General features: G+C 34.9%; 1 protein-coding gene across 1 annotated transcript in view; it reads left to right on the forward strand.

The window, feature by feature from the left end:
• The first annotated feature begins 847 nt into the window (after nt 1-847).
• The window catches only part of CNGB3 (cyclic nucleotide gated channel subunit beta 3), a 155,365-nt gene continuing 142,012 nt past the window's right edge, over nt 848-14,200 (forward strand). Inside the window, exons 1-2 of the mRNA XM_004766970.3 lie at nt 848-958; nt 6,726-6,807. Of these exons, the coding sequence (XP_004767027.1) occupies nt 848-958; nt 6,726-6,807 (193 nt within the window). The remainder of the gene's footprint in view (nt 959-6,725; nt 6,808-14,200) is intronic.

The following is a 14,200-nucleotide window of genomic DNA, read 5'->3' on the forward strand; positions in this document are numbered from 1 at the left end:
GCTATCTATAAGCCAAAGAGACCTAGAATACTTCCTTCCCTCATGACCCTTGGAAGAAACCAATCTTTCTGATCTGGGACATCAATAATTCTTCCAAAGTTGTGACAAATAAATTTCTGTTGTTTAAGTCATCCAGTCTGTGGTAATTTGCTTTGGCAGCCCCAGCAAACTAACATACTCTTTGATTAATTCTAATATAATCATCATTATGAATCCGAGATGAACATTTAGGCTATTGGGAGTGCAAAGCTTCATTTTATGACTTTCCACTATAATTTCTAAGAGTTCCATTAATCTGATCAATTAATAAAATGTTTATTAAAAAAGAAAAAGAAGGATAGAAAAAGGAAAAAAAAAGTTATCTCCTGGTGTAGAACTAGAGATGGGAACTTTGGGGGGAATGAACTGTTGTTCCTTATAAGTCCTTACACACATATTATTTTTTAATCATTTACATGTTACTTTGATTAAATTAGATAGATGGAGATGGGTAGGTGGGTAATTAGAAAAGAAAAATAAATAAACCAGTGGACAGTATGATCACATTTAAACAACTTCAAATCAACAATGAAGTTTCGTTTAATCCTCCACTTGTAAACTATTCTCATGAGCATTTTTTCTCTTTAAAGTTCATAAACAGAATTCAAATCACCCAAGCAGAAGTAATTTGCTGCTTTTAAGCCAAAGCCCTGACTAGCTACAGAGTTGCCTCTAGGAATTAACGAGAACAAAATCCCGATTAAACAACTAATTGGCTTGTCTACTAATGAAAAGAAAAACAAAGTACGTTGCTCTACCCTGAGACAGAGTCATAAAAACAGAAGTTTTCAGAACCACCTCAGAGAAAATGTTTAAATCGTTAACAATAAAATCAAACAAGGTGAAGCCTAGAGAAGGGAACGATGAGAATAAACAAGGTCCTGATCCAAGCAATCAGCTTCAGCAATCCACAAGACAGGTATGCTACTTACATTCCTAAATCAGTCTTGATTATCATCATTTTTTGTCTAGTGATTGATTTTTGTCCAGTGTTTTAATATATGCTGTGGTATGTAAGATGGCTATTTCACCTGCTACCATTTGGGTCATGCTGTTTGTCTTTGGAAGTTTATCCACACTGTTTTATATATACTATATATATTTGCTTTAATTTTTATGTATTTATGTATTTTTATGTATTTTATATGTATTTGCTTTAAAACAGGTTGATAAATTTTTAGAAGATTACATTAGGAGTTGGAAAAGCCAAGTAAAACTTCTCATTGCTGATTTACACTTCTGAATAATTCAAAAAGAAATAATTTCTCAAATATCTAGTGGGCTATATGAATTTGCTTCAACAAAGAATGTTAAATATCCAGGATGTGGTAAATTACAATTTAACAATTATTGCTTTAGACTAGGAGTTCCTGAAAAGGAAATAGTTTTGCCATTCAGGACAATTGGTCACGTATGGAGTCACTTTTGATCATCACAGCTCAGGAGTAGAGATGTTACTTGCATCTAGTCAGTAAAGACCAGAAATGCTGCTAGACATCCTAGAACATACAGGGCAGACTTTCACAATATAGAATTATCCAGTTCAGAATTTCAGTACTACCAAAGTGGAGGAACCTGGCTCTTGATAAGTTTTTTTCATAAGTTCTAGGTCTATTCATCTGTAAAATGATGATAATACCTGCTTCATAGCCTGTTTTATAAACTAGAGACAATATATCTAAACTGCATACTAGAAATTAGCAGCCTCCCTTTCAAGTAAGTGTGGCCCTATTTGTGAGTTCTCTCTAGTGGAATGCGAGTGACTAGTGTTCATATGATAATAGTATAGCATCATATGGTAATAGCATTGTATTATATAGGAAAAGGTCTCTCTTTTCTAGAGACACATACTGAAGCATTTAGGGATCAATTATCATGTCTAAAATTGACTCTTAAACACTTCACCAATAGGGTGATGATAAAGTACTGGAAGGGGCACCTGGCTGGCTCATTCAGTGGAGCATGTGACTCTTGATCACAGGGTTGTGGGTTCAAGCTGCATAATGAGTGAAGATTACTTAAAAATAAAATATTTTTTAAAAGGGAAAAAAATAAAGTGCATAGTAGAGGCTTCCCAAATGGCTATTAATATTATTATTATTATAGTTTGTGTTTATATGATAAATATGTCTAAAGTGATAATTATATGATCAATAGTCACTTATAACTATCTATTGAATAATTTTCATAAATTACTGACTAGATTTACCTAAAAGTGCTATGTAAGATTTTTAGAGCAATAATTATTTTCCCATCTAAAAGACTTGGATGAAGGATGTCAAGTACAAGCAGGAGTATACCTCAGGGACTAAAATAGCATGGTCTAATGACTCAGGTTTAAATGAGCCTAGAGTATAGAAAACACCAAGATTACTTAGCATTTGCCCTGGAAAATCTGCCTTTGATTTCTGATTAACAATTGACTGTGTTTGCACTGGAGAGCAGATATGGACAATGTGCTTAGCATTGCTTCATGAGAGTACCCTTGAATTTTTTCTAATTCTTGTACTAATATAAATATTCCCATATTTTGAAAACTATTTATATGTTTAAAAACTCATGGAATATCACAGATGTTGAACTGGGTATTTTCCTTCAGCTAGTCTTGTGTTTCTTGCTGGAAAAGTCACTTCAATGATATTTAATCCCTGCCTGTCGTAATTACTTTCCAACAGAACACATAAAAATAACTAATATATTATTCTCTCAGAGAACATATAGCTAACAAAAATTACTATGTGCCAGGAAAGTTGCTATCCTGTTCCAAGTACTATTGTATTAAATCTTCAGAGTAACCATGAGTCCTGTTATAATTTGTTGCTTACACACAACTAACAACTGGCAGAGCTTGGACTGGAGCCCTGTTCTATCTGACTGTTGCACCTGAAAGCTAAATCTCTACGCTATACTTCTTCAGAACAAATGAATTATAGTTGAATCAACTTTCTAAATACTCAACTCGCTGGATAAAGGAATGTTAGAGAGAAGGCAAAAAGAACAGATACTCCTTACACAGTTCTTTCCTTCAGAAACAGTAAGATGGTCTTTAGATTCCAAGTGTTTGAATTTCTTTCAAACTTTTTCTTGTGATTGAGTTCCAGTTTCACCACATTGTGGACCCTGAACCACCAAGGAAATGTTGAAGAAAAAAAAAAAAAAGACTGGGGGCACCATATTGCCTGATTTCAAGCTATATTACAAAGCTGTGATCACCAAGACAGCACGGTTCTGGCACAAAAACAGACACATACACCAACTGAACAGAATAGAGAGCCCATATATGGAATTTCAACTCTGGTCAACCAATCTTTGGCAAAGCAGGAAAAAATATCCACTGGAAAAAAGACAGTCTCTTCTATAAATGGTGTGGAGAAAATTGCATATAGCTATATACAGAAGAATGAAATTGGACTATTCTCTTACACCATACACAAAGATAAACTCTAAATGGATGAAAGACCTCAGTGTGAGACAGGAATCCATCAAAATCCTAGAAGAGAACATGGGCAGTAACCTCTTCAACATCAGCCACAGAAACTTCTTTCAAGACAGGTCTCCAGACTCCAAAGGTTTCCAAGGAAAACGAAAGCGAAAATGAACTTTTGGGACTTCATCAAGATAAAAAAAAACTTCTTCACAGCAAAGGAAACTGTCAACCAAACAAAAAGGCAACCCACAGAATGGGAGGAGATATTTTGCAAATGACACTACAAACAAAGGGCTGATATCCAAGATCTATAAAGAACTTCTCAAACTCAACACCCAAAAAACAGATAATCAAGTCAAAAAATGGGCAGAAGACATGAGCAGACACTTCTCCAAAGAAGACATACAAATGGATAACAGACACATAAAAAAGTCTTCATCATCATTAGCCATCAGGGAGATTCAAATCAAAACCACATTGAGATACCACCTTACAACAGTTAGAATAGCAAAAAATGACAAGGCAAGAAAAAACATATATTGGAGAAGTTGTTGAGAAAGGGGAACCCTCTTACACTCTTGGTGGGAATGCAAATTGGTGTAGCCACTTTGGAAAACAGTGTGGAAGTTCCTCAAGACATTAAAAATAGAGCTACTCTATGATCCAGTAATTGCGCTACTGGGTATTTACCCCAAAAATATAGATGTAGTGAAAAGAAGGGCCATATGCACCCCAATGTTCATATCAGCATGTCCACAATAGCCAAAATGTGGAAAGAGATAAGATGCCCTTCAATACACAAATGTATAAAGATATGGTCTATATACACAATGGAATATTAGCCATCAGAAAGGATGAATAGGGGCGCCTGGGTGGCTCAGTGGGTTAAGCTGCTGCCTTCGGCTCAGGTCATGATCTCAGGGTCCTGGGATCAAGTCCAGCATCGGGCTCTCTGCTCAGCAGGGAGCCTGCTTCCTCCTCTCTCTCTCTGCCTGCCTCTCTGCCTACTTGTGATCTCTCTCTGTCAAATAAATAAATAAAATCTTTAAAAAAAAAAAAGAAAGAAAGGATAAATACCCAACTCTTGCCTCAGCATGATTGGGATTGAAGGAGATTATGCTAAGTGAAATGAGTCAAACAGAGAAAGTCAATTATCATATGGTTTCACTTATTTGTGGAACATAAGGAATAGCATGGAGGATATTAGAAAAGGGAAAAAATGAAGGGGAAGAAATCAGAATGGGAAAAGAACCATGAAAGACTAAGGACTCCGGGAAACAAATGGAGGATTTTAGAAGGGGGGGGGGGTTGGGTAAGCCTGGTGGTGGGTATTAAGGAGGCCACAGATTGTGTGGAGCACTGGATCCATGCACGAGCAATGAATCATGGAACACTACATCAAAAATAATGATGTACACTGTATGGTGACTAATATAACACAATAAAAATAAATAAATAAATCCTTAGAAAATACAGAAATAGTAATACTGGAGAAGTATTTAGACTAAACACAGGTAGAACAACTGTGGTGTACATCCCATGGCAGTAATACTGGAGAAGTACTTAGACTAGACACAGGTAGAACAACTCTTGTGTATATCCCATGATATTCTGATGGTACCAATTTATGGATGTTAACATGAAGTCTATAATCATCACATTATATCTTAAAAGGCATATTTTGGGAAATTATTTACATCTATTGTTTAGATATAATAATACATTGCTTGAGGAAATAGAGTTATTCTCTAGTTTCAAATATGCTAAATATTAAAGATGACAGAAAGTTAAAAATCATTTTAATCGATAGAATATAACCTTTTAAAATGACATTTAAACAACAAGTTTCTGAAATACAAATAGATGTTTTGAGGCCTATAGGAAGATATTCATGAATGAATAAATCGATTTACATTGTTCTTTTAAAGTTTCATTTAAAGAGTTTGTTCTTAAACCAAAATATCATAGGTGACTTCCATTGGTCAATAACCAATAAATCAAGATCTGCAAACTAAGACCATTCCAGACTCTCATACTACAGAATAAGACACCATTCACATAAATCAACATTTGTATACATGAAAAGACTATGATGAAATGTTTATGAATAACATCATAATATGATGTAAAAGTACTTTATTGAACTCAGAGGGCTTTACCACTACTTCATAATATATCCAGGGATCTATATCTTTCTAGCTAGTTAATCAATTTCCTACTCAAGAACATAAAAACAATAATAGCTGTCTTGCCTAACGCATATGGTTACTGTCAGGCTTAAATTAAATCATCTGATTAATTTATTTTCCAGTTTAAAATGTTCCTGACATATAGTGCCTATAAATAATGTCAAACTCCACACCAACACTTGTGACATTCTCAAGGCCTTTGTCCCTGCCTATTTAGCTAGCCTTATTTTCTCACACTATTTCCCATTCAACCACTTCTACTTTAGTCTCCCCCAAGTACACAATCACACCTTGGACTATTGTTAAAGAGGCATCCTCTGCCTGGAATATTTTCCATATCCTGTTCACTCAAAAACAAAATCATCTTGATTTGTAATACTCTCCTCCCTTTCCTTCTCCTCCTATAGAATTGACCATTCCACCCTTCTGTCCTGTTCTATCCTCTACATTGTCTCATCTCCTATAACATTTCCTTACATTTACATTTTTTAGTGTTTGTTTCCCCTTCTAAACTGTGAACAGCTTGGGAGCCAACATTTCCATAATCTTTCCTTATATCTCCATCCCCGTAGGAACATCCTCGACAAACACTGGCCACATCCAGTGAGACATACATACATTTCAAAGGAAAACTTAGACGCTCAAATGAGACAGAAACAAATGAAATCACAATGAGAAGAGAGAGCTCTGAATTAAGAAACTAGACTACTTTCTTCTCTCCCTCACTTTAAGTTCTACTACTAAAGACATAGACCAGAGCCAACACTGGAGCTGTGGGGAGTGAGGAGTGAAATTGGGTGGAACATGTGCCAGGGAGATGCAGCAACCACACGGACAAAAAGAGAGTGCCTGAGGCCAGCAAGCCATGAAGGTTAGGGTTGATGATTCAATAGTAGAGCCAAGAATATTCTTTTAAGTACAAGAATTATCATTTGTAGTATACCATAAACAAATGATAAACTTTTGATGATTGGCTTGATCACTGAATGAAAAACTCTGTTATATTTTACATTTAGATTTTTTTTTTAATTTAAATCTGTCATGTACGATCTTTATTTTGTTTCTTAAAGGGAGAAAACAAAAGTGAAAACAAACCTCTCCAAACCAAGATGATTCCTGTCACATCTGAAGAGTCACACACCAAAATACAAGGTCAGAATCCAAATCTATAGGAAAAAATCTATGAAGTAAAATGCATGTCTCTCTAAATGTGTTACCTTGACTAGGTAGATCACCTGGGGTAAACCATACTTGAGATACTTAAGGATCTGAATGTTTATAAAAGCATTACTTCTTCATTCAGTCACTTACTCAATAATTTTTTTTTAGTACGTACTGTGTGCCAGGCATCAGTCTATGGACTAGAGATATAGTAGCAAACAATATGGGCCAAGTCTGTATTAACATAGGCATATAATGAACAATGTAATTTCAAATAAGTTTTATGAAATAATAAAATTCATGTGGCTTGTACATGTTTAAAGTTTCAGTGATCAGGCTTCTGCTCTTCTTCCTTTAAACTTTCTTCACTAGAAATCTTATCTACTCCTAAGGCTACCATAACTCATTCCTATATCAGTGATTCCATAGCAGGCCCAATTCCTTTTTTAAGACCATGTCCAATATTTTGTAAGTAACCATTGGACATACACACCTGTACGTTCTGCTACCATTCTGTTTTACTATGAGTTATTTTATAGCAGTGATGGTTTCAAATCAACATTTCTTCTCACATAAAAATACAGTCTTAATGGTAGGAAACCAAGGATCACATCTTTGGGATGACAAGTTTATTATTATCTTTGTTATACTTTTTTTGAAGTGTATTTGTAAGCTTAATTTTTCATAGTTGGTAGTAAAAACTCTTGTGGAAGCTTCATTTAACAGAGAAGCTTTTTGAGTCGACAGGAAAAAAATTAGTTTCATTTAAATCTGCAGAGTTAGCATGTCTTCAAAGGCTTTAATAAGAATAACCATTATATTTAAGATATTTTGTTTTGAAAAAGCAAAATTATTAGTGTTTAAAGATAGCCTTTTATATGTGCTTGGTATTTTTATATTCTTCACTTCAAAACATGCAGGTGCAATGTCACAATATCTGCAGATGTTGATTTCTGATTATAGAACTCTTATCTTCTGCAGAGCGTGGTTTAATTTTTATCTGCCATGGAAATGAAGAACGTAATATATTTTGGATTCAAATAGAGATAACTTTCTAAAGTCCTCTTTTGATTATAATTATCTTTCTTAGGCTTCCACTTCACTATAGCACATTAAGTCCTTCTTTAAAAAATGTTTTGGTACCAGTAGAGGATATGTAAATGACTTCCCTAATAGTTGATGATATTGGAAGGTGACTTAGTGTGGAAATGGATCAAAGTTAGGTGCCCATAGCTAGTATGGTATGGTAGATTGACTAATGGCTCTTCAAAGACATTCATACCCTAATCCCTAAAAACTATGAGCGGGGGGAAACACTGATGTTATTAAGTTAAGGATTGTGAGATGGGAAGATTATCCAGAAGATCTCAATATAATTAAGGAGTTCTTGTAGGAAAAACACGGGAAGGTCAAAGACAGAAGAAGATGGGATGATGCAATCTGAAGACAGGAAGGGACACAGTCCAAGGAACACAGGCAGCCTCTACAAGCTAGAAAACAATAAACCAGTGTTGTTCTAAGCCTTTAAGCTTGTTTGCTACAGCATCAGAAAACTAATCTATATGGCTTTAAAATACTCTGTACTTAATAACAAAAGAGAAATAAGAAATTGAGTTTTGCTCCAATCAATAACATAAATTCAGTACATTGACAGTATATAGTACTAGCAAGAGCACTGGTTTTAGAGTTTGACACACTTGAATTCAAATTATATCTCTACCACTTAATAGCTTTGAGTGACCTTAGTCAAGATAGTTGATATCTCTGAGTCTCAGTTTGCTCATGTATAAAATAAGGATAATACTGTCATCAATCTTGTAGGTTGTAAATACAAATTAAATTAGTTAATATATGTAAAACATTTAGCACTGAGGTTGATAAATTCCAATGTTGATAGAAGTCAGATAGTGTAAATGAGGATAATGCATGCTCTGTTTAAACAGGCCAGAGGCCACTCAGCTCCAAGCAATCACTGCCATGTGGATGAGAGGCGAGTGCTGCCAGACATCATGAGCAACTGCAAATACAAATTTTAACTTGAAAGCTCCCAATTTTTAAATACCAACTTTTTTAAATGTTTGAATATTCTCTTTTTAAATTACTGAAATAAAAACTAAAATCTTGTCATATGACCATTTTGTGATCTGTAACCAACCACATGGTAGGTACTTGATGTTATTCATGTATGTAGTCATGTATGAACAGTTGTCACTGTTCTGTCACACCTTGACAGAATTCTGAATCTTGCAATTCAAGATTCTTACTCTTCCCTTTCTTCCACTCATGCCCTCCATCCCATATTCGTGTTGCAAACAGACTGCAAGTGTAGTATCCTCTCTGGGCCAACTGTGCCAAATAGCTCTAGGTTCCAAGCCAAGAGCTCTAGGTTCCAAGTCTAATATATTTCCAGGTCTGCAGAGGTGCCCCAGGCCTTGCCAGTCCCCCATCACCATCCAAAATGACCCGCGCTGCATCTCAGCCAACTTAGTTTGGACAAAAATCTGGAAAGTTAAAAACCGCTCTAGAATTCAAAATACTCTAAAAAATAAAGTATAATTAATTTTTAAAATATAGCAGGGAAAAAGAAGGAAAAATCCTAGCTTGTTTAAATAAGAAACCACTCTTTAGTTCTTGATAATCACAGTTAACTTATACAAATTTCATTTGCCTTGTATGAAATAGGAGAATAACTAGACTATGTACAGAAATTTAATTTTTAAAAATCAGTAAAGGCTTCCCTGTATAAGATCAGTCAGTTCCATTGTCATGCACAGGAGCTACTATGGCTAATTTTAGTAGTATAGTCCACTTTCTGTAAGTGTCGATTCTACTCATCAGCCAAAAGACAAAGTGGGAATATAGAAATAACAATAACAAAATGAATGAAACTTTTTATCAAAAAACTACTTAAGCATATTTTTCTGCTTCATCCAAAAAGAAAAAAAAAAAAGGAGAAAGAAAAATTCCTTATAATGTAAACAATTACTTACCATTATTAAACTTAATAAAAAATATTCTTTCAAAATGATACCTGATGTGGTGATGAACAAAAGAAATGAGAAATGAACCAACACAGCATGTGAAATTTCTGAAAACTTGGTCTAGAAAAAAGATGAATTTGATGTTCTTTATAATTTGACATGATGAAGGAAAGTGCTAACCATGCGGATTTAGCAAGGGACAGGGATGTAATTTGGCAAGGGATGGAGCCTTCAGTGGCAAGGGCTCCAGGGTAAGAAAACCTATGGATAACTGGAAAACCACTCAAGGGACGGAGTCAGCCCTAGGAGCTAATTGCTCTCTCTGCCTCTCCCTCATCGTCAACATGGCTTCATTTCTCATGTTGCTGCATTTCTCTCTGCATATCTACTCTGGACTGCTCTCACTCCTATCTACTCATTTCCCAGTCTAAATTCCAGAGAGAATGGTCTGACAGACTTAGATAGCAACCATTATTCCTATTGGGCAGAGCCTATGATATCACCACCCAAATCACCAGCCAACTGTGGACTGGACCACCTTCTTTAGATCAGGTCGCCATCTGTATACACAATCAGTAACCATTCCTATGTATAATACAAAACAGAGATGCCTTGTTAAAGGTGGAGAAGTAAAGAGATCTGATCAGCTAGGAGAAGCTAGCTGATCAGCTAGCTAGAAGACCAGACTCTTAACTGAAAAACTTCCTCAGTTTCCACCTATTTTACAAACTAAAAACTTAAGAGATTCTAACCAATGTGGATAGGATGGTTTTTATTTTTATTTTTTATTTTTCTGATAAAATACTATATACTTTATAGTTTTCATGATTTAAATATACCTGCATAATTCAATTAAATCGAACTGTTTGGGGGCTTTTTTTTCTGCTAAAGAACATAGATGATTGATTTGTAAGAAGTTGCATTCTGCTTTCCTGATTCCTGAAACACTTTTAAGTAAATAACAGCTCCTGCATGCTTCATTTATGTCAATGCTGTGCAGATTTGAAAGAGTTAATATACATTTTTTAAAGCTAATTTATCCCAATCAGGCTGGTGGAACACTGTGTTTATATTACATTTTTCTTGAATGGAGTCTTTATCTAATCCTCCCAGAAATACCCATGACAAAAGTATTTCTCATTTTATGGATGAGGAAACTGTTATAGAAAAGCAACTTATCCAGAGTCACCCAGAGAACTAGTGATGTAAGGATTAGAGTTCTGTATTTAGTACCCAGCACCAGTAACTCACCACAGTCTTTAATATAAACTGTACATTAAATGTATTTTCTAGATGAACTAATCCCAGTACAAAAGTACCTGAAACTAAACATGACATTGAGGGAGGACAGGATCTGTCATTCTGTGCAGTACAAAAGCTACCTTAGATGGATCTGTATTTTTTGTTGATTAATTCATTTCTTTACTTGTGATGATGTATCTTAAAATTAAAAAAGAAAACTCCCTAAATATAAAAATCTCTTTAGGACTTTCTGGCACATTAAGGCTGAGTAGAAGACTTCTAACCTCCGATCCAATGCAAGGACCCCTTCTTACCTCCCTTAATGCAGTCTCCAGCATCTATCTATCTACCTCCAGCAACAGAGGTTTCACTGCCTCACAAAGCCATATGTTTCGCTGTGAGACAAATGTAGTTGTTAGAATGTCCAGGATTTCATTTGTCCGTTTTATAAATCCCATTGATGGATCTTTCTTCTGCCTTCTGCTAATATAAAATAATATACCAGATATTATATTATTAAATTAATTAACATATTAAAATAATATTCTGTTCTATACAACAGACCTTCAAAGAATCTGAAATAAACTGCTGTATCAGTAGTTGGTCTTCAGTACTTTAGCTAAAGACTTTAAGTTCCTTAACTATGCCTTATGAGATGGTTTCCAGAACTCTCACCTACTCTGATTCTCTCTCCTCTGGATTTTTTATAGATTGCATGAGCATTTCTAATATAAAATATTACATGTTTCAAATTTTGTGACATTTTAGGCACTTCCTTAGTTTCCATTTTATACACATCGGTATAATGTTTGCCAGCTTCCTCCATGTCATTTGACAATCCACAAAGATATAATAAAATGTCAGATATGGTCAAAATGTTATAGTTAAAATTTTTGTAAGAACACTAAATATTCAGTAACAACAAAATTAAACACAGGCTGAGTCAAAAATACAATCTCAAGTACCAGAGAGACTAATCATAAATTATACGCTTCTTAAAACTGTTATTTACCATTTTATTGCAAATGTTCATTCATTAAGATGAAAATGATAGTGTCACTTATGCATATAATCAAAATACTCAGACTTAGTTTTTGTTAACTCACCTAACATCTAATTACTCAGATATTGTTGGTGTCTAATAAAAGAATTGTTTTTGAGACAGAACCCACAATGTATTTGGTGTTTTAAGAGTTAGAAATTTAAACAAGTGATATCATCACCCACATCAAACATTTCAACGAATGAAAGCATTTTCAAGTCTTTTCCTTTTTATATCCATCCAAAAAAAAAAAGCCAACTGAACCAACACCTGTCTAATTCACAACCTTATTCCCAAATTAGGTTCTTTGGATTCCTCCTTTTCCAGCAATTATTTAGTACCACTGATAAAATGTGGAAGGTTAATGGCTTTCTGCATCACTTATCTCCTCACTTGAAGATGGAAGCAGATGTTTCACACCTGCACAGGTCTCTTCAGTGTGCTGCTACAAGGGGGCCAAGCAGTTTGAAAGTGTATTACAGTGGGCCCAGAGCGAGATGCTGCCAGGCCAAAGACGGAATCAGCCAGGTGTGTGGAGGGCAAATTCAGTACTCATTCTTGCACATTCAATAAAAGCAACCATATCAGAACACTTCGATTCCAGATTTTACTATCTGCCATGGGCACACATTCCAGGGCAGAATTTGACTAAGTATACTGATGAGTTCTGGCAATTGCTGTGCAATGTGCAAAGAGCACAGTTGGCAGAAAAGACGTACACTATTAGTTTGGGCAGCTACAAAACAGGGAATCCTGCTGTCCATGTGTGAAGCAGGGGAAAACTACAATGTGAGGGTGACAAAACTTCACCCAGATGCCAGACCAAGATTTGCTGTGTATTTTAGATTTCTTCCATGATGAGGATGATGCAAACAATCTGACCATCTGTTCCCACAAACAAATAACATGTTGCATGGATAAAAAGACACCCACACTGACTATAGTTGACAGGGATCCTTTTGTTTTAAGTCCTCATGAGTATTTTTAAAGTTGTTCTGCTTAGAATCCAAGAATGGGCAATAACTGGTTTCTCATTTTCACCAACAAGCTGTGATTAAGGATTTACTTTGTAATTAAAATGCTTATCCACAAAGCAAATTAGGCTGGAATTAATTTCTAAATAGCCTAAACTTGCCATAGTAGAAGCAGTGTCATTTTAGAAGGTGTTGGTAATGTCTAGAAAAGATGTGGTAAGATATAAGGATCTAATTAGAGTTAGTTTAATCCAAATGTTATGACGATAAACAGAAATTCCTTATTAGAAGAGGAAAAGAGAACTGTTACAGAATAGTCATTTAATTGGTACTAGCAGAAAAGTAGTGCTGTAAATGCAATGCATATGCTATAGCTTGAATGAGTAATGGAAGTATGCGATGCGACTTATATTCATTTGCTTTTATAAGAAATGGTCAATAAAAGCCTCTTAAAAAATACTCTGTTTTATAGATTATGCTTGTTTTATTCAGGAGGGATTTTTTTATCCTTTTACTCATATTTCATGCTCATATTTCATACTAATTTGGGGGCAGGGGTGCAGATGCTTTTAGAAAAATATATGAACACAATGGTTCATAACCTTTTTTGGCCCAAACTTCTTTGAGGAGCTCATGGTAACCTTAAATCCTCTCCATGTAAAAAATGCATATGAAGCGTATATACAGTCTCAAAAGTTCCAATCCATAGGTGCACTAGACAACTGTAGCCAGAGGTTAAGAACTCTGCTCTAAAAGATCTTACAGTAATTACCCCAGTGTTTGTAGATATGGGAAAAAAGATTTGGCTTTCACTTTCCTAGGCAGCAATATGTAATATAATGTTAGAGATTTGAAAAATGATTTTTTGTTAGATAAAAAGAAATAGGAAAATATTGCTTAAACCGAATACATAGGGAAAATAAGACCTTCTCTCTTATTTCTACCAAAAGCTTCTTAGTACAAAATGACATATTGAAAGTGCATTTTTTTTACTCTGAAATCTGTTCAGTACTGATAAGCTTGCTAGTGTACCACATGTGCTTGTGTAAGAAGGACCCTATCCTGCACTCTCAGTAAGATTCTGTATTTATGGGAATATTTCATTTGGCCTATAGACTCTAGACACACACTCCAAGAACATGATT

Source organism: Mustela putorius, unplaced genomic scaffold (genome assembly GCF_011764305.1).
Source record: "Mustela putorius furo isolate JIRA1106 unplaced genomic scaffold, ASM1176430v1.1 tig00003846_pilon_pilon_pilon, whole genome shotgun sequence".
Lineage (NCBI taxonomy): Eukaryota > Metazoa > Chordata > Mammalia > Carnivora > Mustelidae > Mustela > Mustela putorius.